The sequence below is a fragment of the Peromyscus maniculatus genome, chromosome 11 (genome assembly GCF_049852395.1).
Source record: "Peromyscus maniculatus bairdii isolate BWxNUB_F1_BW_parent chromosome 11, HU_Pman_BW_mat_3.1, whole genome shotgun sequence".
Taxonomy (NCBI): Eukaryota; Metazoa; Chordata; class Mammalia; order Rodentia; family Cricetidae; genus Peromyscus; species Peromyscus maniculatus.
The window spans coordinates 93,959,924-93,986,139 of record NC_134862.1 but is presented as its reverse complement, the minus strand read 5'-3'; the positions used below and the strand labels follow the sequence as shown (position 1 = coordinate 93,986,139).

At 44.2% G+C, this 26,216-nt stretch overlaps 1 protein-coding gene and 1 non-coding gene across 4 annotated transcripts in view; both read right to left on the bottom strand.

Annotated features, from left to right (window-relative positions):
• The window catches only part of Rab3gap2 (RAB3 GTPase activating non-catalytic protein subunit 2), a 90,523-nt gene that overhangs the window by 43,748 nt on the left and 20,559 nt on the right, over positions 1 to 26,216 (bottom strand). For 2 of the 3 annotated variants that reach the window (XM_042258783.2, XM_042258784.2), the window contains exons 3-12: positions 15,842 to 15,965; positions 14,605 to 14,686; positions 14,059 to 14,106; positions 13,905 to 13,980; positions 13,283 to 13,384; positions 9,723 to 9,822; positions 7,477 to 7,575; positions 2,086 to 2,234; positions 596 to 675; positions 372 to 461 (exon numbers count right to left, since the gene is read on the bottom strand). In XM_042258783.2, the coding sequence (XP_042114717.2) occupies positions 372 to 461; positions 596 to 675; positions 2,086 to 2,234; positions 7,477 to 7,575; positions 9,723 to 9,822; positions 13,283 to 13,384; positions 13,905 to 13,980; positions 14,059 to 14,106; positions 14,605 to 14,686; positions 15,842 to 15,965 (950 nt within the window). Of the gene's footprint in view, positions 1 to 371; positions 462 to 595; positions 676 to 2,085; positions 2,235 to 5,012; positions 5,148 to 7,476; positions 7,576 to 9,722; positions 9,823 to 13,282; positions 13,385 to 13,904; positions 13,981 to 14,058; positions 14,107 to 14,604; positions 14,687 to 15,841; positions 15,966 to 26,216 lie in introns of those variants that run through there. The other variant, XM_076548150.1, reaches the window with a different exon arrangement.
• On the bottom strand, positions 5,026 to 5,156 carry LOC121821438 (small nucleolar RNA SNORA36 family). The gene has a single exon (XR_006062270.2). It is a non-coding gene; the product is annotated as a small nucleolar RNA SNORA36 family (small nucleolar RNA).

The window sequence follows — 26,216 nt, the reverse complement described above, 5'->3', positions numbered from 1 at the left end:
CAGGTGAAGAACATCTTTAAAAAAGGGAGCTGCAGTGTTACTTCTATGGTGGTATTTTGTATTAGGTAATAAGCGACAATTAAAAAGAAAGCTAAGCAGAAATCAAGCTCTCTCTTCCCCAAAATTAAAGTAACAGCAAAACTGATACACTTCTATGTTCTAGAGCAAAACAAGAAGGAAATCTAGTTCTGAAGGGCTACCCTCACCACAGAACTCATGATCTGGTTGGAAAAGAATTCCACATGAGGAGTAATTCTAAGGAGCCCGCAGAGTCACGGAATAAGAAAATCAACTATGGCCCAAGTTAGTGTAAATATAACAGCACTGCTCAAAGCACCCAGAGAGAAACAGAGACGCGCTCACAGACTTGCCTCACAGCTAGGGGAGTGGCTGGCTCCATCTTGGGCTTCTGCTTCTGGCCAGTTTCTTCTTCATGCTTGCTTTTCCAACCAAGCCAACCGCTGAAGGGAGAGGACACACGTTAAGTAAAATAAACTAGGGGCACGATTTCAAGGGTCTTAGAGTGCAGACTACCAAAGTCTAGGCACAATCCAGCCAGCCCAAATCAGACCATTTAAAACCGCAGCTTCATTACCTGGCAGCGCTAAAGAGAGCGGAAGTCAGTTTACTTGCAACTGCGAGTGCAACATGAGACAGCAGCGGCTGAGTGCTCCCCTGCAAAACAGGCACGCGCACAAAACTGAGACGGAGCTTGTCTTTTACAGGAGACTTACATAAATGCAAGTTGCAAAGTCTGCACCAGCGGCTCTTTATGGAGGCATCGGCCTCAGTTGCAGCAACAAGACTGAGTAAGGCTAGGATTTAGAGGTAAAATCCGCTAGCAGCCCAAGGTGCTCCCCAAGTATTTTGGCCTCAGCAATGCAAACTAACACACTGCCTGAAGCAAGGACTTCCTGTTGTGCCGAGCTGATGCTGGCCTAGAACCAACCTTTGGGGTTTCTCTCTTTAACTGTAGCTTAATGAAAACCAAGGAGGCTGTGCTGTGGATTTCCCAGAGGTACACGACTAGCTCTCCCCTGCCCCTTTCTTTTTTAGTAAATATACATTTGTATAACAGTAAAAAGACAGTTCAGCCCATCCAGAGAAGGCTACTTCTTAAGTGAGAGGTGTTGCCAAATGTAATGGTTAACTTTTCTCTATTTTAGGAAACAATTTTCAAAGCTTATATCAACAATAATGGGAGCTTGCTCTGTCTCACAGTTCATTTATTCTAATCCCTGGTGGGTGGACATAATCAACCCGCAGCTGCACCAATATTTAAAAAAATGTAGCTGTCAAAAAACTTAGGGCTTCAGAGACCAAAAATTATTGGTTTTACCTCGGGTTTCTGACACACACACACACACACACACACACACACACACACACACACACACACACACACACACACCACATTGTGGTGAGCTGGGAACAAGATCTCATGTAGACCAGACTAGCTTCAAACTTGCTACGTAGTACAGATGACCTTGAATTTCTGACCTTTCTGCCTCCATCTCTCTCAATGCTAGAATTATAGGTCTTATACATTGCTGGAGATCCAACTCGGGCTTCAGGCATGCTAAGCAAGTGGTGTACCAACTCAAATGCACCCCCAATGCTTTGCTGTGATTTTAAGAGCTTTTCAGGTAATCTAAATAATTTAGAAGAAACATGGACTGCTCACATGGCACAGTGGGTAACAGTACATGCAGCATAAGCCTGATGGCCTGAGTTCAATCACCAGAACTCACACAGAAATGCCAGATGCGGTAGTGCGCATCTGTAAGCCCGGCTCTCCCGGGGAGATGGGTGGGGGGACTGGAAGTTCATCTCAGCCAGCTACAAGGTAGAAGGAAAAGCAAATGTCCAAGAGTTGTCCTCTTACTCTCACACACACATCACACAGACACAATTATCTATACACAATAATTTCTTTAATTATAAAAAAAATTTAGAAGAAACTTGTGATTAATTTTAGCTTCAGGTAAAACTTAGAATTTTAAACTTAATCTTTCTATGTTACTATATCTAACTTTTAGGCAAGTTAAAAATCAAGAGTGGCTCTCCTCGTGGTGAAACTCATACCTCTAGAGCATAGAAGAAGCCAGTGAACGGACTGGACCCCACAGTGATATACTGAGACATAGCAGGCGGACTGTTTTTAATGGCTGCATTAAATCCACCAATATTAGAAGCAGTCTTCATTTGATCAAAAGGTGACAGAGTCATAATACCTTATAATTTAAAGAAAAAAGAGACAAGAACCAGTTTGAATACATTAAAATGACTTCATTTAAGTGATTATTTTGACTTCTGTTCTAAGATGCTACTGATTAGTTTTATTTCAAAACTATAAAATGCTTTGCTTTTTAAAATGCTGCTAAATATTAAAAACATTAACCTGAATTTCAAGCATAGCCCTTTTTATCTCCATTACTTTAATGACCCCTTGCAATGATATTATCATTTTACCAACTGTTTCGACCTACTAATCCTGCTATTTTTCCCCTCTATTTATTTATCATGCAACTCTTGGGTTCCCTTTCCCTTATCATCCAGCTTAGATCTATCTTCCATTACAGCCTTCCCACAAGCCCTTGCACTAATCTTCCTTCACACGCTCTCCAGAGTAAATCTTAAGAAGTTTCTGCTCTTGGGAGAAACTGTTATTGACACAGCCCCAACCCCAGCCTCGCTGTCCTAGCACTTCCCCACCTCCCAATCCTTTGCGATCCATATGCTGAACAAAGCAGACTGTCTGGCACTAATGGCAGTGCGGACCTGACTAGCCTGCTCTCTGCAGCAATACTAACTTGGTCTTCTACCCTATACACTGCTACACGTTGGCAGCTGGATCTAGACGAACAATGTTTTTGTCACAAGTGCTGGAACTGTGCTTCATGCATATAGGGTGAAATAGTTCCATGAGGACCCTCTTTTTCTCCCACCCCTTCAAAAGCTGTAGAGCCACTTTAAAAAATTAATTCACATTCACTGTTTTCATTAAGAATGATATAAATCTTACTCGCGGCTGAGAAAGCTTTCAACTATAATTCTATTTCCTTAGCTGAGATTTTCCCACTGGGGTTATAATCTTGTCACTGGAGGTTTTCCCTGAACACAAGCCCTTTCCATACTGTGAAACACACTGAATTTCCTCTGCACATAAATCTCCATAAAGTCAAGTCCACTGGACCACTTCCACTTCTGCCTCATACCTATGAGGGCTTCCTTGACAGTGACATGTGAACGGGGACTTGCACTGAGTGAGGGAAAAACCACATGGCTAGGTGGGCAATGTTCCAGGCAGGGGATCAGCAATTATAATGTTTTGCAGGAGGTCCCTGGGTGTTCTGTGGAGACAGATCAGCACATCCAATGCAGCGAGAGACAGGCTGGGAGACAAGGCCAACCAGCACCTGAGCAAGCAATAGGCCCTCAGAGCAACTGGGAGGGACCAAGGGAGGGGGAGGTGGGCGGAAGAAGAGTGAGAAAGAGCAGCAAGTGTGAGGGGAAGAAATCAAGAATTTAGTATTGGAGGTCACGTTTGGACATCTGTAAAAGTGTTCAAAGAACTGGCCAGCACTGGAGATGAGGAGTGGAGATGCTGTAATTTTATTTCTTGTACTTATTTGTTACTTTGAAAATAGGAAGTGGACACATTTATTATAAAACAAACCCACTCCAGCCTGGCTTCTGGGCTCACCTCTCCCCTCCAACTGCTCATCAAGTTAATACAGAGCTCCAAGCTGCCAAATCCAGTGACCCACCCTTTCTTTTGAATGCTGCTGTCTCACAGGACCCACCCAGACCATTTCTACCTGCAGCCCCAACTGCCTCTGAACCTCAGATCACACGTCTGCCTGCCTGCTCCATGCTCTACCAGAATGTGCTTTTGCCAGAAGTCTACATGCAAAAACCTAACTCTTGTCTTGCCCTCTGTAAATACCCTCCTCATTCTTTCAGTGAACAACCTGCTTATCCACTCAGCTGCTCACACTTAACAACAAAGACATAACCTGTGATCCCATCACTTAGGAGGATGGAGGTGGGTCCTTGAGTCCTTTTCTCTAATTCCTCAAACTCATACCCTAGCAACTGTACAATGTACTCCACATTACTGCTTCTGCTCTAAGTCCATCATTCTCACACGCCTGAATTACCAAAATACTCCTATTGCTTTGCTTTCTCTTCCACACCTGTCTCTAAAGAGCACCCAAGGGGTACTTTTGTTTTTGTTTATTTGAGACAGGGCTTTTCTACATAGTCCTGGTTGTCTTAGAAACCACGAATTCAGATAAAATTCAACTTCCTTATTTTCAGCTCTGACCCTCTGTACATCTCCAACCTGACTCCCCTTTTTACACTCACTCTGACTATCAAGCCCTGCTGACCTCCCTTGTTTCTCCAATCCTCTGAGGTCTTTGGGATCCTCAGGCCTATAATCATTTTGTGTCCTCTGCTGAGAATGCTCTGGCTACAAATCTTCCTGCAGCTGGCTCCTTCTCACCCTTTCCATCTCAATCCAGGTGTGTCCTCTCAAGAGGTCTCTTCTTAGCACTTCCTTTACTCTAGAGCAGTGGTTCTCCACCTTCCTAATGCTGTGACCCTTTAATACAGTTCCTCATGGTGTGCTGACCTCAACCATAAAATTATTTCATTGCTACTTCATAGCTGTAATTTCCATACTGCTATGAATCACAATGTAAACATCTGATATGCAGGCTATCTGCCATGCGGCCCCGTGAATGGGTTGTGACCCAGGGGTTGAGAACCCTCCTCTACAACATAACTCTCTGCTGAGTTCCTCCACGATGTCGACTAGTGGTTGATAGCACCACAGTTACTCATTTAGGTATGTTTATCTCTACCACAGAACACAAGCTTTCCCAGGGCAGGGTCTGGATTGTCATGTTTCCAGCACCAGCACTACCTAAGGAATAATAGGTATTTATTTATTGAATGAGTTAAGACTTTACATAAAGATGTACATAAAATAAAGTTTATTGTACCTTTTGTTTTCTCATTTGTAGGCTGGGGAGTAAATGAATAGAACAATGTTTCTATCCAATCATTTTCCCCAGCCAGCTTCAATGTTCCAAAGTTTAATTAACAGAGCAGGGAGGAGACCCTGGGCTGAACTCAACACTTTGGAAATTTTATGTTAGCATTTCTCTTAGCAAAAAACTGAAGACACACCAAACTGTTTACCAAGAAGGCATTCATTAGAGCAGTCTACACAAGAACGACATACAGGGCTGTGAGGACGGAGCCTTCTGTCAGCCCTCCACACAACTCCTGCCTTTCCTAGACCACACTTTCGATAGTTCCTGCTGACTTCTGGCTGAATTCAGACAATGGGAATCCCGTCAGGAGACCAGAGAGAGAACGGGGAATGAAGATGGGACATCTTTTTCCCCCGGCTCCTTCCTGAAAACTGGCCATGAGCCCCGAGGAAAGTCATCTTGCTCCCCAGGCACCGATCCCAGTCACTATCTCTAAGTTTGAGGAGGACTCCGGTCCGCCCTTAACTCTTCAGGCTTAGCAGTGATTGACAGCCTGGCTGCTAAGAAGTCCTGGTGTACAGACATCCCTGATGCTTCTACAACAGCAAAACCCACAGCTTCTCTGTAAATAAACCTCTAAAGCCTCCTTGTCAAGTGAGCCATCTGTCTTCCATCCAGACTGAGGCTGACAAAATGTATCCTCAGTACCCCAATATGAGGGACTTGGTATTATACAATACTGTGTATAAAAGCATACCTTCCGTCAGCCGGGCGGTGGTGGCGCACGCCTTTAATCCCAGCACTCAGGAGGCAGAGCCAGGCGGATCTCTGTGAGTTTGAGGCCAGCCTGGGCTACCAAGTGAGCTCCAGGAAAGGCACAAAGCTACACAGAGAAACCCTGTCTCGAAAAACTAAAAAAAAAAAAAAAAAAAAAGCATGCCTTCCACACAACAGTATGCATATTACATATGCACTTATTCACAGACTAGAGAGCTAAACACCAATGATGAGGATCTCTGAAGAGTAAGAAATTTTTAATTGTTCTTTTTCTCTATATATTTACACACTGTTCAAGTTTTTAACATATATTACATAGATGGAAAATATTTTAAAATAATATTTCTCTTTCTACTTTCACTTTTATCACCTTAATTCAAAAGCCCATTACTTCTCACGAAAGTACAGTCTCCTTATTACTTTTTTTTTCTTTTTTTTAAATTTAGAATGGAGTCCACTGCCTATGCTGGCCTTGAATTTGCTCTCCTCCTGCATCAGACTGCAGAATAGCTGGAATTATATAAGCATGTACAAACATACCCAGCTTCTCCTAGTGGTGACCCACCTATTCCCAGTCTCTTGAACTGTCTTCACAGTGGCTTTTCTTTCTTTCTCTCTCTTTTTCTTTCTTTCTTTCTTTCTTTTTTTTTTTTTTTTATTTAAAGGTTTACTTATTATGTATACAATGTTCTGCCTGCATGCCAGAAGAGGGCACCAGATCTCATCACAGATGGTTGTGAGCCACCATGTGGTTGCTGGGAAATGAACTCAGGACTTCTGGAAGAACAGCCAGTGCTCTTAACCTCTGAGCCATCTCTCCAGGCTCCACGGTGGTTTTCCTCACAGGTGATATGAGGGAGTTATTTCTTTGCTGAGAATGGCCTGAGGAAATATTCAGCTACTCTTCTGTGTGGGTACGGGAGGTCTTTCAAGACGAGGTCCTGTCTGTGGCCCTGGCCTCACTCTCACCAGCTCACTGGGCACTCACTGTTCCTTCAGCACATTCTGCAGCTCACCCCAGGCCAGTATGTGTGTTGGCCAGAGGCTCGTTCTCTTACTGTCCGATTACGTCACGCTGCTCCACGCTGGAGCTTTCTCTTCCTCCTTGATTCCTACTACAGCTGTCTAGTCTTACGTGTATCTTTCAGTTAGCCTCGTGCTTCTAGACAGAGTCATGACTTTTTAGCTCTTTATTTCTGCTTTGCCCCCCCCCCCTTCCTTTGGTATATGAGTCTTATGTAATGTAGTCTGGCCTCAAACTCCCAACCCTCTGCCTTGTCTCCCAAGTCCTGAGATGACAGGTATGTACCACCGTACCAGTCTTTGATTCTCTACTCTTGAAAACACGACAGGCCTTCAGATACTGCCATGGGAAGAAATCTGCTTCATATATGTTCCATAGGTCCAAAGTAAGGTCATTACAAGAATCAGAATGTCAGCAGACAAATGACATCAAAAGAGTGAGTGACTATTGAGAACCTCAGTATTGATGCTGAGGGTAAAATTAAATCTTTACTAAAACTGCTATTCTATCTTAAAGATATAAACCTAGTGAAAAAATTCAGAACTAACTTCCCAATGTCTCACTAAAGGCGGTAGATTTTTTTTCATGTAAGAATAAAATGTCAATTTCTAATAAGTTAGATGCGTCAATAAAAAAGTGTAAGAATAAAAATAGACTAGCAATACTTACCAATACTAGCATGATCAATAATAGTGTCAATATCTTGTAGACCCCACTTCTTGTAAGCTAATGGTGGTGGTTGTATGTTTTCATTGCCTGATGCCGCAGCTGTCAAAAATAAAAATCAGACAGATGGATAGAATGGCGTTTATCAAAAAGACATCTAATATAAAGTTTACTATTTTAAAGTGTCAACTAATAAGGAAGCACAGTAATTAAAAAAACTCATAGAATGAGATTTATTCATGCATGGCAACACACGCAAACGCAACTGCTAAGTGCCCTGCTGACCCTGGTCCTGAGTGAGCAGCAGCCTTCGCCTGTGGCAGACAACCCTGCCGGAGCCTGGGAGCCTGCCGGAGCCTGGGAGCCTGCCGGAGCCTGGGAGCCTGCCGGAGCCTGGGAGCCTGCCGGAGCCTGGGAGCCTGCAAGCCTGCCGCTGCCCAACAGGAGAACGAGTTCAATACCAGAGAACGAGCAACCCCTGCCAACAGCGAGTTTGGCACTGCCTGAGAGCCCTGGCTTTCAGCTCGTTCTGTAAGCCTGTGTGCTTTGAGAAGTTTGAGGCACCTGCTGACCATTTGACTATACTACCTGGCTAAAAGGGCAGACTTTATTTTGGTCTTATACACAACAAATAAATAGGGATTGTGGTTTTTTTTTTTGTTGTTTGTTTGTTTTTTGTAAAAAAAAGCCAGGCCGGGTAGTGGTGGCACACACTTTTAATCCCAGCATTCGGGAGGCAGAGCCAAGGCGGATCTCTGTGAGTTCGAGGCAAGGCTGGGCTACCAAGTGAGCTCCAGGAAAGGCGCAAAGCTACGCAGAGAAACCCTGTCTCGAATAACCGGAAAAAAAAAAAAAAAAAAAAAAAAGCCAACAATACCATTAACACAATTGTCTCTTGCTAGTTTTTTAATAGAATTCTTACCTACAAACAACTGTCGTTCTCTTTTGGTAAATACATTAATGGTGACTATTTCCTAAGCACAGACTCACATACCACAGTCTCTCCTGAACTTGAGATCCTCTCACTTTGGCCTCCCAGTAATGGTGACTGTTTTACCAATCTCAAAATGATGAAGTTACAATGGGCTAAATTTAAACAATTTAAAGATAATGAAAATAGGTATAAAAATTCAAAGTATTCTGACGCGAGGGAAAAACATGTACTTACTGAAAGAACCACAGAAACAAGACTTGAGAATTTTACCACTCACAGCCTGCTGAGACAATCTGTCCACTGAAGGTACAGTAAAGGTAAAGGTGTACACAGGCTTATATTCCCACCAGAAAAACTGCTCGTTTTGTACCTTATGTAAAGTTAGCTTAGAAACACACACACATACACACACATATATATGTTAAGCATATATATATTGTTAAGCAGCAAACATATCCTAAGAAACTGTTCTCAGTGGGCTGGCAAGATGGCTGTCAGTATTCCCCACAAGCATGAGGACCTGTCACCCAGCAGCCAGGTAAAAACCACAGTGTGGCACCTGTGACGACACTGCTGGAGGGGTGAAGACGGGCAGGTCCCTGGACTCACTGGCCAGCTAATCTTGCTGAACCAGTGAGCTCCGGGCTCAGTGACAGACCTCATCTGGGAGGGAGGGAGGGAGGGAGGGAGAGAGGGAGGGAGGGAGGGAGGGAGGGAGGGAGGGAGGGAGGGAGGGAGGGAGGGAGGGAGGGGGAACAAATACAGTGGAGAGTGCTGAGGGGACACCCTTGCTGTTGACCCTCGCTTCCACACACACTCCATCAACACAGCAACAACGAGGCTCCTTGATGTTCTGGGCAGCTTTCAACCTCTAACAATGAAGCCCTCACACACAGGGTCAGACCTCCAGTATCTTCCCACTGACAAGTGTTTCAAATGAAGAGGCTGCGCTGACCCGCCGGGCCCTCTCCCCTGTGAGGAAATGTGCCAGCACACGGGACACCTCTGTCCTCAGTGCGTCAGAGGACTTTAGTACGTGTGTCCTACAGCTTCTCATCCAGGGAAAGGTCTGCTAGCTGCACCAAAATCCTCACCAGTGACCAAATTTCTCCCACCCCAGCTATATCTTTGAGTTCAGTGAAGCACGCTGCTCACAAGCTGCCACATCCCACTGCCAACATCTGAACAGCACGGAGGCGCCAGCCCCTGCTGCTAAACAACATCCCCCTGCAGGAGACACCTCACGTGTGTGAGGAGCCCACACTGAATGAAATGATCACCACCAGAAGTTAGACCCTTCTTGCCAAAACCTTACCTTTGGCCACCTGGTTTCGACAAGCGCGGAGGGACTGAAAGAGACTGAAGCCATCAATGGTCACAATGGCTGCGGGGTACAAGATGCTCAGCTCTTCATTCTGTGTGGGAACAAAGGAAACACGCCCTTTCTTAAACAGACAGAGCAAATACACACCTCCCCTTTTAAAAACACTTAAGAATCACACTCAGTTAACTACCAAAACAGCCAACTGCAAACACCAGCAACCAGAGGGAGCAGCAGAAGGCAGCAGGAACTAATTTCAGGACGCCTTCTGGCCGAAGACTTTAACTTCCTCTCAAATATGAGCTTTGCCTGTAGTAGGAAATGGTTTCTGGATAATAGTGAGAGTAAAAATCTTGTTCCAGCTCACGAGAAATAGTCATTATAGAGATGTAAGTCACGTATTTAAAAAAGAAGCTCACAGGGTGTGGTGGCACATGCCTTTGATTCCAGGTGAGGCAGAGATAGGCGGATCTCTGAGCTCAAGACCAGCCTGGTCTACAGAGTGAGTTTTAGGATAGCCAAGACTACACAGAGAAATCCGGTGTAACAAACAAACAAACAAAATATAAACAAACAAAGCACCTCAATACCTCACAGACGCTCACTTGAAATCAGAAGCCTGTCCCAATACACATTCTCAAATAAATTCATACATATTTGCATAAGTTTATCATACACATTTTATATACACATTTGTCCTACAGCACAGTACTGAGTGTGATGCCTCTAATCATCAATACTACAGTTATTTATTTACCTATGGTGCTGAGGACTTAACTCAAGCCTTATACACTAGGTAGGTATTTTGTCAATTATGCTTCATCCCAATCCTAATTTTCCCATTTTATTAAGCACACAGATAAGATTTAATTTTGTTTTTTGTCACAATCTTCTGCCTCAGTAATTTTTAAAAATCCAATTTCAAGTAGGGCATGATGAGATACACCTATAATCCCAGCACTAGGGAGGCAGAGGTAGGGGGATTACGGGTCTCAGGACAACATGAGCTATACAAAGAACACCAAACCACCACAGATACCCCCTGACTCCAGTCTCTCACACTGTGGCCTAAGAACAAGTGCTCCAGTGGCCTGTGACTGCACCTCTGCCTTCTCTGGGAGCTTTTCCTCTGCATCAATTCTGAGTTCAAACAAACTTGGATTACTCTGCTTACCAACCAGATTCTGCTTTCTAATGGGTTGGTTAGTTAGTTACCATGCACAAAATTCTACATTTGAGCCTTCCCTCACTTTTCTCCTGACTCCTGGAAATATAACCCTTTCTTCTCCCACTAACCAATCAAATTGCATGCTCCTTATCCAAGGCCCACAGCAAATCTCTCACCCCATGGAATTTCCTCCTCCCGGGACAGCCATAGCTCAGTCTTCCCCTGCAGTTTATTTTGACCGTGTGACTGATTAATTCATTATTAGATCCTGACAGACAAAAATCTAGTTTCTCGTACTGGACTGCTTTTTCTATAACTCCTGTAATGTATTGTGCAATTTAAGTCCATGTATGTACTCAGTATATGTCTGTTTGACATGGGGTTTTCTGGAACTAAATAGTGCAAAAAGAAGGATTAATTATAACGTTTTAACCCTACACTGTACATGGAAGGAAAGCACGCTGGTTCAGCAGTGCTACAGTAACTGTTTTACTGTGAGACAAACACTTCTTTTCACTATAGGTAATTTTGACACTTGAATTAAAATTGAAAAGGTACAAAGCTTCATTAATATGTTTTCACCTTAAGTCACTGTGGTGGTCTGGCCCCCACAGGTTCATAGACTTGAATGCTTGGTCACTAGGGACTGGTACTATTAAGAGGCGTGGCCTTGTTGAAGAAGTGTCACTCGGTTGTGGGCTTTGGGGTTTCAAACGCTCAAGGTAGGCCTAGTGCCTCCCACTCTTCCTGCTGCCTGCAGGTGTAGGACCTCAGCTCCTCCAGCACCACGTCTGCCTGCAGGTGTAGGACCTCAGCTCCTCCAGCACCATGTCTGCCTGCAGGTGTAGGACGCTCAGCTCCTCCAGCACCACGTCTGCCTGCAGGTGTAGGACCTCAGCTCCTCCAGCACCACGTCTGCCTGCACGGCACCTTGCTTTCCACCATGACAGTGACAGACTAAATCTCTGAAACTGTAAGCCAGCCCCAATTAAGTGTTTTCCTTTATAAGAGTTGCAGTGAACGGACTACTGCTCAGAACCCTGGAGGGCCACAGCAAGACCGTCCTTTGCATGAAGGTGGTGAACGACCTTGTGTTCAGTGGTTCCAGTGACCAGTCGGTCCATGCTCACAATATCCATACTGGTGAGCTTGTGCGCATCTATAAAGGTCACAATCATGCAGTGACTGTGGTAAACATCCTGGGGAAAGTGATGGTGACTGCTTGCCTGGACAAGTTTGTTCGAGTCTACGAATTGCAGTCCCATGATCGACTGCAAGTTTATGGAGGACACAAAGACATGATTATGTGTATGACCATCCATAAAAGTGTGATTTACACTGGTTGTTATGATGGAAGCATCCAGGCTGTGCGGCTGAATCTGATGCAGAATTACCGCTGTTGGTGGCATGGCTGCACTCTGATATTTGGTGTTGTGGATCACTTGAAACAACATTTGCTGACTTTCAGACGCTGAAATGTCGCTGGAAGAACTGTGATGCTTTTTTCACAGCTAGGAAAGGATCCAAGCAGGACGTTGCAGGACATATTGAGCGGCATGCTGAAGATGACAGCAAAATGGATTCGTGAAGTGTTTTGCCTCTCATGTTGGGAAGTCATTTGTAAACTATTTTCACATTGGCCCCTCACACAGGCCACTCTGTCCCTCTCCAGTGAAGCTGGGAAGGAGAAAGTGGTTCACAGCCAGACCTACCACTAGCAAAGTCTGGGCAGTCTGTGGGGTGATAGGTTACATACAAGTCAAGTCTGTGCTGGAGCGTGTAAGGGTGACGTTAGGCGGATTCTAAAGAACCATACCATACTCTTCTGGGAGAGATGACATACAGAGATTTATGCTACTAGACTATAGGTGTTTATTAAAGATTCAGATATTAATTGAAAAAAAAAAAGAAAAAAAAAAGAGTTGCAGTGGTCAATGGTGTCTTTTCATAGTAATAAACACTAAGATAGTCATCTCAACACAGTATTTCGCTTATAAAATACAAAGACTGGTATTCTACTTAGCTACAAATTACATTTCCAGAATATGCCAGCTCAGCTAACTGTGCCACAAGACAAATCTCTCAATTTCCAGGCAGAAAAAGCAAAACAAAACTGCTTCAAAACAACGTCACTGTTACTTTTTTTCTAATTGATTTTACAGGTATAGATGTTTTGTCTGCATTTATGTCTGTGTATCACCTGTGCCTAGTGCCCGTGGAGGACAGCAGAGGGTATCAGATCCCCTGGAAGCTACAGAGGGTTTGAGCCACCATGTGCATTCTGGGAATTGAATCTGGGTCCTGTGCAAGAGCATCCAGTGCTCTTAACTGCTGGGCCCGCTCTCCAGTCCTGCCACTGTTACTCCGAACGTAATCTTTACATTACCTGCTCAGTCACGCCAGGGTGTCGGGGGATTTCATAGGTCCTGCACTTAAGCTGAAGCACTCTGTCCTCATTCAAAAGTTGTGCAAGCAGAAGCACACCACTCTAGAAGCAAGCACAGAAAGGCCCTGCTGGTTTCTCCAGTGTGACTGAACAGGGACAAGGCAAACAGACCATTTCCCAATAGTCTCCCAAGGACACCGAGTCCTCCTTTTTCACAAGCGTATGGCGTCTCTTCTGTTTCTTCTACAGATGATTGCTCATCTGGTCTTCTCCCACCCCCATAAACCAGCAGTTCTCAACCTGTGGGTCGCAACCCACAAAGACCATCGGAAAACATATTTACAGCACATTTCCTAACAGTAGAAAAATTACAGTTAGGAAGTAGCAACAAGATCATCTTATGGCTGGAGGTCACCACACCATGAGGAACTGTATTAAAGGGTCACAGCATTAGGAAGGTTGAGAACCACTGCTAAATCATCAGCTACACATTTCCCAGCATTCTTAGTAAGACTATCCTCTTGACTCCCACCTGTGTTCTTGATGAAGTAGTCATGAGGTGGCACAAAATGATATACAACACAGTCAGCTGGCTCTCTCTGCTGCTGGAGACCCAACTCACCTCAGTGTAGAACCGCACGTAACCAGACGTGAACCCCACCACAATGCAGGTCCAGTCAGGACGCCCAGTGGAACTCCTGTCACGAATAAAATTGACGATTGTAATGGCTCAGCCATGAAAGAGGAAGAGACACAGAGCCCACCCTCATCCTTACCTCTTTTGGCTTGCCAGTGGGATGCAGAGAGCACTGGTCACATACTCCCTACAGGCAGAAACCAAAGCAAAACCATGAGCTCAGTCACTGTGCAAATGAATTTTATGAGACGCTTTCTGAAACTTCCTCACATTCCTCCCAGGGAGGAGATATGGTCCAGCAGCTAAGAGTTCTTGTTGCTCTTGCAGAGCCTGGGTTCAGCTCTGACATCCTCATTTGACCTCAGAGGACACCAGGCACATTGGTGCACACACACACACATGCAGGCAAAACATTCATACACATAAAATTAAATAATAAGTCTGTGAAAAACTGTTTTATTCCGATTAGGGTTTATAAAAAATCCTAAGAGCAACAAAAGGAAATCTGCTAACCAAATAGTTCTATACAACCAATAAAGTTGGGAAGGACACACACACACACACACACACACACACACACACACACACACACACTCATAAAACCTGTACACAGGAAACAGATGCACTTACAAACAGACCCATTCCCACATCTCACACGCAGACAAACGAGAGAACTCGCACCTACCCTTCGTCCACGCTCAAGGACCCACTCCAACCAACAGCAAACTGCATTTCTTCCTTCCCTTTATCACCATGCTTCCACTTTGCTGGGGGAAAAAAAAGATAAAATAAAACCAGTAACTTATTTATAACTCTTGATCTTTCCCCTTTAAACACTGACTTGGATATTTGTTATAGGTCAATACATAATGTTTTTAGTTTATAAAAGCATTTTTAAAGACCAGCTGGTCCCCTAGCCTTTGGTCTCTCCTTCCCCCACTTTAAACCACAACTTATTACTGTACTCAGAGTTTTTGCAAAATAAAGTTATGAATGCTCATATGCCACCGTACTAACTTTATTCAGAAGACTACTTTTATTTTCAAATGGCAAGGGCAAATTTTATATGAGATTTATGCCATGGGAATGGATTTTCTCTGTAAGACCACCCACAGACATCTTATACATAATCTTATTTTGTTCTATGAGGTTTTTTTTATAGTCTATCTAGCTCCAAATCTTAATATTTACATCTCCAACAAAAACTGACGAGCTGAAAACTTATGCACCAAGTGAAGATTACAGCACTGAGTTTTCAAGCTGCAGCTAAGTCCCTTTTACATTGCTGTAAGGAGCCAGTTACAGCTCTTTCCGCCAGTACTGCCTCAGAAGTGTCACAGAAGGACAACCGAAAAACAACAACAAAAAAAACCAAAACCACAAAAAAGCAGAGGCAACCCAGACTGAAAAGGAAGCACTCTGGGTCTAAGGAGATGGCTCAGTCCATAAAGTGCTTACCATGCAAGTGTGAGGACGCGCATACACACACACACACACACACACACACACACACACACACACACACACACACACACACACACACACAGAGCGAGCCAGGGGCAGTTTAGGTCTGTGAGCTCAGTGCCCAAGAGGCAGAGATAAGAAGATGCCAGTTTGAGCTCTAGGTTCAGAGATCCTGACTCAAAAACTAGGGTGAAGAGCCACAGAGAAGGACACCTGACATCAGCCTGTGGTCTCCACACATGTGCAGAGGTGCCTGCACATACATGTGCACACACATACACATACCCCAAAAGGGAAATATTCTATCTATATATATAATGCAGTGCATAAATAATGTAGTGTGATAAATTATAGAACCACCATATAATATAGAAGAGAAATAACACATTTCCAAGTTCACATTCTGTTCTAATCTCTGCACTAAAATGGAGGAGGCAGCAGAGAACAACGGTACTTACGCACTAAAAACGCGGCCTTTTGCTCCCGGGCTATCACCATAAGATCACTGGTTGGAGATAAGGATAAAACACACTCTTGAAGCCAGGAAGTTTTTTGTGTTTTAGAAGTATTTTCTTCTTCTTCCTATGCATAAAAATGTAATTATTATAAATGCAAACCATTTAAAGAATACTGCAACTGTGCCTGCCTGTCCTGAGTGAAAGGGGGAGAAAAGAAATACTCTTAATTCTTCCACACCAAAATAGGTCAATGACAGCCACCCAACAAAATACTACAATAAACACATCTGTTGTGAAACTGACACAAAACCTTCATACATAAACAGCAACGGCATTAGCAGAATGCAACGCAAGAAACACTAAGAATTAACTCAGTATTAGGAATTTCATCAGGCAGTAAAGCAGTCTTGAGAAAATCTCTCTCAAGGTCAGCAAGTTGGCTGGGCAAACAAAGGTGCCTGCCACCAAGCCTTAAGACCCGAGTTCAATTTCCAGAACTCACATGTTGGAATGAGAAAAGTGATGCCCCCAGGTTGTCCTATGACCCCCCAACACATGTGCTGTGGCATGCCCATGACGTGGAACATGCGTATGTGTGTGTGCGCACACCCATACACATAACACACAAACACACACAAATAAATAATATCTTTCAGCAGGCTCTGGCCAACTAGAGAAACCAGTGAAATGTATTACTGTATGCTCCTTTGCACATACAAATACACTCACTGTGCTTCTCTCCCTTTTCCCTTGTGGGAATTGCACATATAATACATGCATACTTTAACATGCTGCTTTCTTCATTCCACAAGAAGTTTCTTCTTCTTGTTGAGGGCTTCATAACATTCTGTCAGAAGAACACTTAAAATTTGGGATACAGAACCTGCAGCCTCTGGTATAGTTACATGTGCTTCCCTTCACATTAGGAATAAGAATGGATTTGGAGCCAGCGCTAAGAAGGCTGCACACTCTTGAAAACAGAAAGGCATTATTACTGGCAAAATTCATATTTTAGTCAAGCTCTTTTTAAAGGGAATTCTGTATCTACCTTACTGTCTTAAAGACATATTTTCTACAGAAAAACTAGAGAGAAAATTATCTTTATGGATAAAAGTCAGCTGTAATTATATTTCTCCCTAGATCTATGATTTCTACTAGAACATAGTCTGTTTACTCCACATAGTATCCCAAGCTCCTCAGAGTGGGGCGCTATCACACCCGATGGCCTCCGCACTAGTGACTTGAGACCCAAGATACTAAGTCTGAGTCTTGGGTCCTTTCATGTAAGTGAGATCCCACTTTCAGGCAACAGCCTGGAAAGAGAGCAAACCACAGAGGAATAGTAAATATCTGATTTAAAAAAATAGTGATAGTCCAGGGATTATGGGCATACACCACCACACTCAGCAAAGACAGTGTATTCTTAAGGTATTTCTTTAAACATACCTTTAAAAACATCTTTCCTTTTCCCCTCTGTGGTGGTCTCAATGAAAATGGCCCCCATAGAATCATAGAGAGTGGCATTATTGGAGGTGTGGCCTTGTTGAGTAGGTATGACCTTGTTGAAGGAAGTGTGTCATTTTGGGGTGGGCTTTGGGGTTTCGGAAGTTCAAGCCAGGTCTCTTGTGAGGCTCTCTTCATGCTGTGTGGGGATCCACATGTAGAACTCTCAGCTACCTTTCCAAAACCTTGTCTGCTGGCATGCCACCATGATGAAATGGACTAAACCTCTGTACAGTAAGCCAGCCCAAATGAAATGTTTTCCTTTATAAGACTTGCTGCTGGGTATGGTGGCGCAAGCCTTTAATTCTAGCATTCAGGGGGCAGAGGCAGGTGGATCTCTAGTTCAAGGCTAGCCTGGTCTACCAAGTGAGTTCCAGAACAGCCAGGGCCACACAGAGAAACCTTGCCTTGGGGGTCGGGTGTGTGTGTTGCTGTGGTCATGGTGTCTCTTCATAGCAATAAAACCCAAACTAAGACACCCTCTATGTAGCGTTCCAGTTCCTTTGGTAACTGTACCCTACTCTGACTTTCCCGTTCTTGAAAATGTGGCCAATTGATAGAGAAGAACAAGAGTTCTTAGGAATCCAGCTCAAGGCATGGGGCAGTGGCAGCAGAAATAGAAGCTGTGCATGAAGGACAGAGATGTGTCTGAGGGAGCTCCTGTGTCAGATCTTTCAAAGACACTTCAAGTCAAAGCAGAAATAATCTGACAAAAATACCAGGATAGGGAAAATAAAGAAGCCCCCACCTCAGGCTGGATCACAGTGAACTAGCTTCTCCACAAAGCTGCATTTCCAGCTTAGCAGCAGGCTAAGGCATCGGTGCACAAGGCATTGGTGCACATTTGGTAGCTGCTAAGATGCAGGCTCACTGTTCGCTTTATAACACGAGGATCTCTGCATACCAATTAGGTGTGTGGAAAAACCTACCCACAGTAATGGTCTACAGTCATAACACTGTTCCCTTGAAGCCAGTGATCCTAAAGTTAACACCACCAACTGAAAAGATGCTTAATTTCCCAAGTGAGGAAGAAATTAAAAAGAAAGAAAACAAAGTATCTCACACTTAAACCAGCAAGTTTCCGAGTTTCCCACAAAAACCAGACCCTGAAGCTAACACTACATCCACTGTTATAAATGTGACCCTCTCGGGAGAGGGACGAAACCTCTGTCTTCATCTGATCGGTGGTGCAGGAAGCGGCCACAGAGGCCCTGGAGAAGGCACGTGCTCTCACTCGGCTTCGTCACAGCCTTAGCATTCCTTTCAGACCACAAATTTGTCAGATGATTCATTCTTTCAGGATGTGTCAGATGATAATCCTACAGCACCAGAACCAGCCTTTGCTTGCAGACAGCTGCTACCACGCCAATGAATCATCATTTGCCTGCTGTCTATTGGTGTCTATGGCTCCACTGCTGAATGGGAGCAGCCACCAAAGCAGCCAGGGGCAGTTTCTCAGTTTGCAATTCTGACCTTGGATGTTCTTTTCACGGGCTAACTTTCAAAGTAGTCTATGCATCATAGGGTGCCAGTAAAATCCAGTGTTCTCAGGGTCTGCTCTCACACTCACAGCAGTTCTAGTGGGTGCCACCAAACTCAAACACTCACTCACACTTTCTGAAAGCAAGAGAGGTACCACAAAAGCAAGGTCTTCATGCTGCCTTTCCTGGTAGTAGTCTGCTTCTAATCTATGTTATGTCCAATGCTTTTCAAACTTTCTTTTCCTTCTTTTCTTGGGGTAAGGTATAATGGGACTTCTTGTCCCCAAACAAAATCCTACAGAACAGTTCAAAAGACCAAAGAGAGCAGAGATGGCAAAGCTTTGCAGCCCCTCCGCCAAACCTCACACAGCATACAAAGATCAGAGCCTGAACCTCTCAAATTAAACAGCTTATGGTCTTCTCAAAATCAAAATGGGGCAAAGCATGAACTCTCTCTAATTTGGTTATATAAAAAAAAAGCTCTCTTTCAAGTAAAATTAGTGACAAAAATGTACACTCTGAATGTGAACTTTTAAAATTAGAGGAAGTCAGTAATTTTACAGTGTATCTCACAGTTAGCTCAGGATTATTTGTTGTTACTTTCCTGGTTTCAGTGCTAAGGACTGAGCCCAGAGCCTTGGTCTCAACAGGCGAGCACACCCCGATTCCATTGTTATTTATGTCTAAACTGTAGAGTGTGATACTGTCTTAGGAGATTTTGCAAGTGTACACTCACTTGCCTATTCAACCTTTGATCTACATGGAAAAAGCCATCATGGAAAAGCCCTGGCATTGGTAATGATAAATATTATTAGTGTTAGAGAGTGAAATGCTTACATTTTTATGTAATACTTGAACTTTCTGCAATAAGCACGGCAAAAACAACTTCCTTTTTTATTATAAGCTTCATTTCATAATTAACTACAATGGAATTCCAAACTTAACAACCATGTGTCTCTATTTCTTGAATAAATATTTGATACTAGACAGTAGTTCTCTTTACTCCACCAGGTGCTGTGTGGTACTAGAAAGTACCAAATAATATCTACCCAGAGACTCTAACATTTAGTTCTTAGACCAACACAACCAATAAATTATTAGCAATTAGTATCCAGTTGAAGTCAGAATAGACCATATTGCTAAATCAAATGCTAAGGGCTTTAAGCTGCTATTAGATTTTAGAAAAAATAAATAGTAGTAAGTATTCAACAAAAAGATTTATATATGGAAAACATTAGATGACCAATGTCACCCACAAGTGAAATCAAAGATTAAAACATTAATGAGCATTTCACACTATCCTAAGATTGAAGTTTGCTAATATACTAGGGGCCCAACCATTTAGAATATACTTACAAAGGGCACAACCCACTTTAAAAAGTCAACAACACGCATGCATTCACTTCTTAGTCCTTTGTTTAAAAGACTACAAAACAGACAATAGCACACCACTGGGCAGCAGCAGTGGGAGCTGGTGCAATGGATGAAGCGCTGGCTAAGCAAGTATGAGGACCAGAGTGTGGGTCTCAGAATCTGTCAGTGGGTGTGAAGCCTGCCTGGAATCTCATTTTGAAGGTGGAGACAGGACCCCCGAGGTAAGCTGACCAGCAGGCTAGCCAGATGAGCCCTAACAGTGAGCTCTGGTTGTATCTTAGACACTGCCTCAATGAACAGGAGGGAGTGCAACCGAGAAAGACATCTGATGCCAACCCCAGGCCTCCAGGAGCACTCGTGTGCACACACACACACATGCCCAAACACGAAATATACATTTACACACTCAGGCATGCCACATGTACACATACACATTCAAGTAAAAAGCATGAATTAACCGTGTGAATTTTACTTTTATTCTCTCGGGTAAAAAACCCCATTAAAAACAGCATATCTGGGGGCTAGGGAAGGCACTAGAGATGAAACCTAAGGCCCTGTGCATGCTACACCTGTGTTCTTCCCATTCTACCCTGATCTTCATTCACCCCAGCTCAAAGGCTTTTTCTTCATCTCTGCTGTAGTGCTGAGGATGGAGCCTGGAAAATTAAGTGCTGACTGATGGGACAGGGAGGCTCAGGAGCATTTTCCCTGGATGATGGGAAACTGCCAACAGGCTCCTCTGGAAGTGAAGGAGGTTGGAGGAGGAGGCTTGCTTGGAATCATGTTTGACCACTCAGGCCCTAGATCCCTCTCCCACCCCATCCACCTGGACAGGAGGCAGAACAGAGACCTCCCCGTCAAGCCCAAATGCACAAGACAGAAGATTCCCTGGGGGACTTCCCGAGGAGTGCAGAGGTGAACTAAAACCAACAATCACAGATGAGGAAGGAAAAGTCGCAGCTGATAAGGCAGAGAGTAAAGTCAGGCTCTTCAGCATGTCAGCGACCACAGTGCCATCCACACTGGACCTGCCCAGCTTGTTCCTCTGAGGACAGGAACCTAGAAACAACCCAAAGCTACCTTTGCTGGCTAGCGATCATTTTAACGGTGCCCTTCACACTAGCAAACCACTCCACCAGAATTTACTGAAACTAAGCCAATGTCTGACAGAGCAATGCTTTGAAGCTCACCACTCCAAAAGGCCAAGAAATAACAGAGGAAAAAAATAAAAACAAAAACAAACAAACACACACAGAAAGGCAGAGACTGGAGAATCACAGGAAACACTCTGCGGCAAGCCAGGGTTCTGAACCTCAGCACTCCTGACAGTTTGAGCGGGATCATGCTTTGCTCTGAGTGACTATCCTCTGTGGTACAAACTGCCTGGTAGGACCTTCAGCCCCTGCCCGTTGGACATATCTCTGCCCCAAACTGAAAACCAAGACTGCCCACATGATGCCAAATAGCTGTCTTTGTTTAGAGGGGACAAAACAAACCACTCCCCATTGAGAATGACTAGGTTACACTTGGCTCTCATTAGGACCATTGACAAAATAAGCATTTCTTACAGTCAAAGGTCCAAGCTCCTAGTGAGAACTAGCCTTGGGAATGAGACCCTCTGTGGTCACCTTCTAGGATGGCTATGTGTCCTGTGTGGCAGATGGCACCAACATCTAATGGAGGTGATGCAATAAGCATGGAGATTCTCCAGAATTGTCTTAAATGATTGATACTCTAAGAACATGTAATCAGCTTGAGTTATATTCCAATTGTTGGCCTATAAATAAACATTTCTCCAGGGCCTCTTTCCAATCAGCATACTTTCATTCCCTTTTAATCTGATGAATCATGATTGCCCTTGAAAAATCATACTATGTACCCTTCTGTAAAACAGATGAGACATACTTCAAAGTAATCTGAGTAGACATTCTCCCTGCTGCCCACTGGAGCTGAGGACCTCGGGTAGAACTTCCCTAGGTCCACTCCTCTCCTGTCTACTATCTGGTTATGATGGAGCCAGCCAATTCTATCCTTCCTTCCACTTGCTCTATGCACCAATGAAAGAATACCTTACCAATTTAGGTTAATGTAAGCCTCCGTAAGCTTCTTCCAAAACTGTCTCAGTTCCCTTATAGCCTGACACTGGTTGAACAAACATTCCACGTTCATCACTTAGTTCCCACAGCAAAGCAATCACAGTCCCAACTAAAAGCTCTTGTAACACTAGAAAATAAAACACAAATCCTTGCAAAGTGATTTACTGTTAATCACAGGACTGTCCTCTATCTACTGGACAGTGCGTTTGTTTATCTTCTTTTCCAGGTTCCCCAAGTCATCCACTGCTTTATCACAGTGCTATCAACCTGTCATTCTTGAGGAAGACTGTTATCCTTTTCCTTACATCCCAGTTCATCCCAAATACTTGTTTCTGCTTGTCTCCTCATTCTCTTATTGCACTTCCTTGTAGGGAAAAAGGATTTCATCAGTTGTGTTCTTTTCATTTGCCCAATGAAGAGCTGTGACCAATTAGACATAGACACATTATTTTGGACACTGTATATATTGAATTGTAGTCCCCCGCCACCTAACTTAGATATTGAAGCAGTAGCTCCATGTGACTGTATTGAGCATAGGGATTGTAAGAAAAAAGTTTATGTTAACTGAGGTCCTGAGGGCTGTGCCGTATCCTATAAGACTCATATCCTAAGAAGAGATGAGACACCAGAACAACTCCACAGTCCCACTTGTTCAGAGAAGCCAACAAGGACACAGGAGCACAGCTGTCTGCAGTAGTCAGAGGAGGGGCAATACCTGGCACCTTGATCTTCAGGTGTGACAAGATAAATATTGTTCTTTAAGTGACCCAGCCTGTGGTAGTGTGTTACGGCAGTCTGAGCAAACAATTATAGGGTAAGATATCTACAGGAGAATGTGGTGGTATTGTGCTCCCCAAAATAATGTGCACCCTAATAAACTTATTTGGGGCCAGAGAACAAAACAGCCACTAGATAGACACAGAGGCCAGAAAATGGTGGCACACACGCCTTTAATCCTATCACTTGGGATTAAAGCCACATTGGAAACATCCAGGCATGGTGACTCACGCCTTTAATCCCAGAAAATGAGCCTTTAATCCCAGGAAGCGATGGCAGAAAGCAAAAAGGTATATAAGGCATGAGGACCAGGAACTAGACAGGTTAAACTTGTAAGCTTTTAGCAACAGTTCAGCTGAAATTCATTCTGGATGAGGACTCAGAGGCTTCCAGTCTAAGGAAACAGGATCAGCTGAGGAATCGACAAGGTGAGGTAGCTGTGGCTTGTTCTGCTTCTCTGATCTTCCAGAATTCACCCCAATACCTGGCTCTAGGTTTGATTTTTATTAATAAGACCTTTTAAGATTCCTGCTACAGGAGAAAGATATACCAAAACCTCAAAGGCCACTAATGTCATAGTCACAGGCACAGACCTTCTTAGATATGGCTCTTGCTGATGCAGATATTGAAATATAATTTTATTGTTTTGTTTGCAGAAGGAGGACTTTATTGTTCAGTGACATTATCATTAAAAACATCCAGAAAATGTGTCTGGAGAGATGGCTCAGTGATTAAGAGTGCTTATCACTTTTCTAGGGGATGTAAGTTCAATTCCTAGGACCCATGTCGGGCAGCTCACAACCACCGATAACTCCACCTACACACACACACACACACACACAATTTTTTTTAAACCCAAGAAAAAGTACTTTGCTTTCATTTTTAGCTATTGGTTAGTGTGAGAAAGACAAGACAGCCTGCAGAAAGAAGCCCAGGAAGTACAAGTAAGTTCCTGCTCTGTGTTTCTAAGCAGTTCCCAGCATGGGCAGGAAGAAGCCTCACTGACAACAACCCAGAGTGGACAGAAGCCAAGAGGAGCGCCTAGTTTATCTTCCCTACAAGCCAGCGGCCTACAGTGGAGCCGCTGAGGCAGGCTCGGGGGACATGTCCTCGAGCCTTCACGATGCACTTGGTGCTGCCGATGAGTCCGCACTCCACAGCGGAGTGAAGAGGAAGGTCAAGCACATGTGAAGATCCAGGCTACTGTTGCTTGGTCCCTGGAGGTTTTAGTTCACACTGACCAATGGACTCTTGAAAGCACACAAAGACCACAGACCCAGAGCTCCCCGACCATGAACTGGTTTCTCAGCATGACTAAGATGAGGTTCTCCCAGGAGGAGGCCAAACCCTTCTGGAGTGAAAGCTCCTCTTGCCACCACTGTATTTGAATCATCCTTCAAAGTGGCTCTAATGTCTTCTTTGAAGAGAGAGAAGTCACTGTGACCAAAGGCTCCTGGGACACAACATCCTCTCCAGAGCTGCAGCACAAAGGTGACAGTAGCAACCTCTTTGAGATTCCATTCACAGCTTTATGAGCTGGTGGGACAGCTGCGGTCATCATGGAGCAGCAGGAAGTACACGGAATCCTCTCCTAGACCCCGGACACAAACATCTTCTTGGTGGTACTCCACTCTCCCTCACTGCACTTTTCCTCCTCACATCTTCTCCACAGCTGCATTCTCCACGTGGACCACGCCCTCCTCACATCTTCTCCACATGCCACATACATTCTCCACTTTGACCACGCCCCTCCTCACATCTTCTCCACAGCTGCATTCTCCACGTGGACCACGCCCTCCTCACCATCTTCTCCACATGCCACATACATTCTCCACTTTGACCACGCCCCTCCTCACATCTTCTCCACAGCTGCATTCTCCACGTGGACCACACCTTCCTCACCATCTTCTCCACAGCTGCATTCTCCACATGGACCACGCCCTCCTCACATCTTCTCCACAGCTGCATTCTCCACTTCGACCACGTCCCTCCTGTCACCATCGTTCAGGGCATTTAACTTACGGTCTGTTTTTCTTGCAGCTGTCACTTCCTCACAGGGTGACTTCCACTCTGCTGGGTCCAGCCCTTGCTACAGCTGACAGCTCAGAATCGTATGAGCAAAACAGGCTTCTCCTTTCTTAAAAAAGGCTTTTCCAGACTCCCAGGATTAAGTCTCTCAAATACAAAAGCCTTTTACTCTTTCAAGTCATCAAAATGAAACAACTTGCAAAGCGATGAGAGGCATCCCAAAATAAAAGGCAGCCTGGAGTCCATGTTGCTACCTGCTGAGCTCAAGAGATGCAGCTGGCCTCCAGGGCAGCAGCACTCAGCTCTGGTAGCAGCTTCACTCACTCTTGGAAAGTTTGCTCTCTCAATGCTCTTCATGCCGCTGCCGCACCAGGGACCAGCTCTCCAATGATGGGTCAGTGACAGCCAAAACTCACTCTCCTCCACCACTCCCCACAGCCTCCGCCCAGTGGCAGCTGACTGAGAATACCTTCAGTGTTTACAGTACAGTGCCTCCACACAACTTAACAGTAAGTGGACAGCAAGACACCCTACTCCCACTGTTGGCGCCATCTTTAATGTGGGCAAAACCCAGTTACATTCTCGGGGAAGTTGGAGGTCGGTTCCTAGCAGGAGCATTCCTGTCCACTCACTTCCTGTGCGTGATGGTGTCTGTTACCTTGATCAGGCCTTGGACTCCTGTATCTCACATATCTGCCGAGCCTCTTGCTCTGCTGTTTCTTGTGCCTCTGGATATAAACCTTAGAGTTGTTTATAATCACTGAAAGTAGTACAAATAACAGTCTTATCTCCACCGAGTGACATTTCTGGCAGTCCTGGTATAGCTGTGAGTGTGAAACAATAAAAAGGAAAAAGACTTCCAGACCACAAACAAATGTAGGTAAAAACCATGAAGTGGTTTGAACTATAAGTGAGTAGAAGCCAGTCAGTCTTGTTCTAATTGCACATGAAATGCTTAGAACGGGTAAATCCATACACAGAAAGTAAATCAGTTATTACTGTAAGATAGGTAATGCACTGTGGGGTTTCTGCTAGGGTAATTAAAATATTATGAACTTAGATCATGATAACAGTTACAGAACTTGAGAATATTAAGAAAACTGAGTTATATACTGC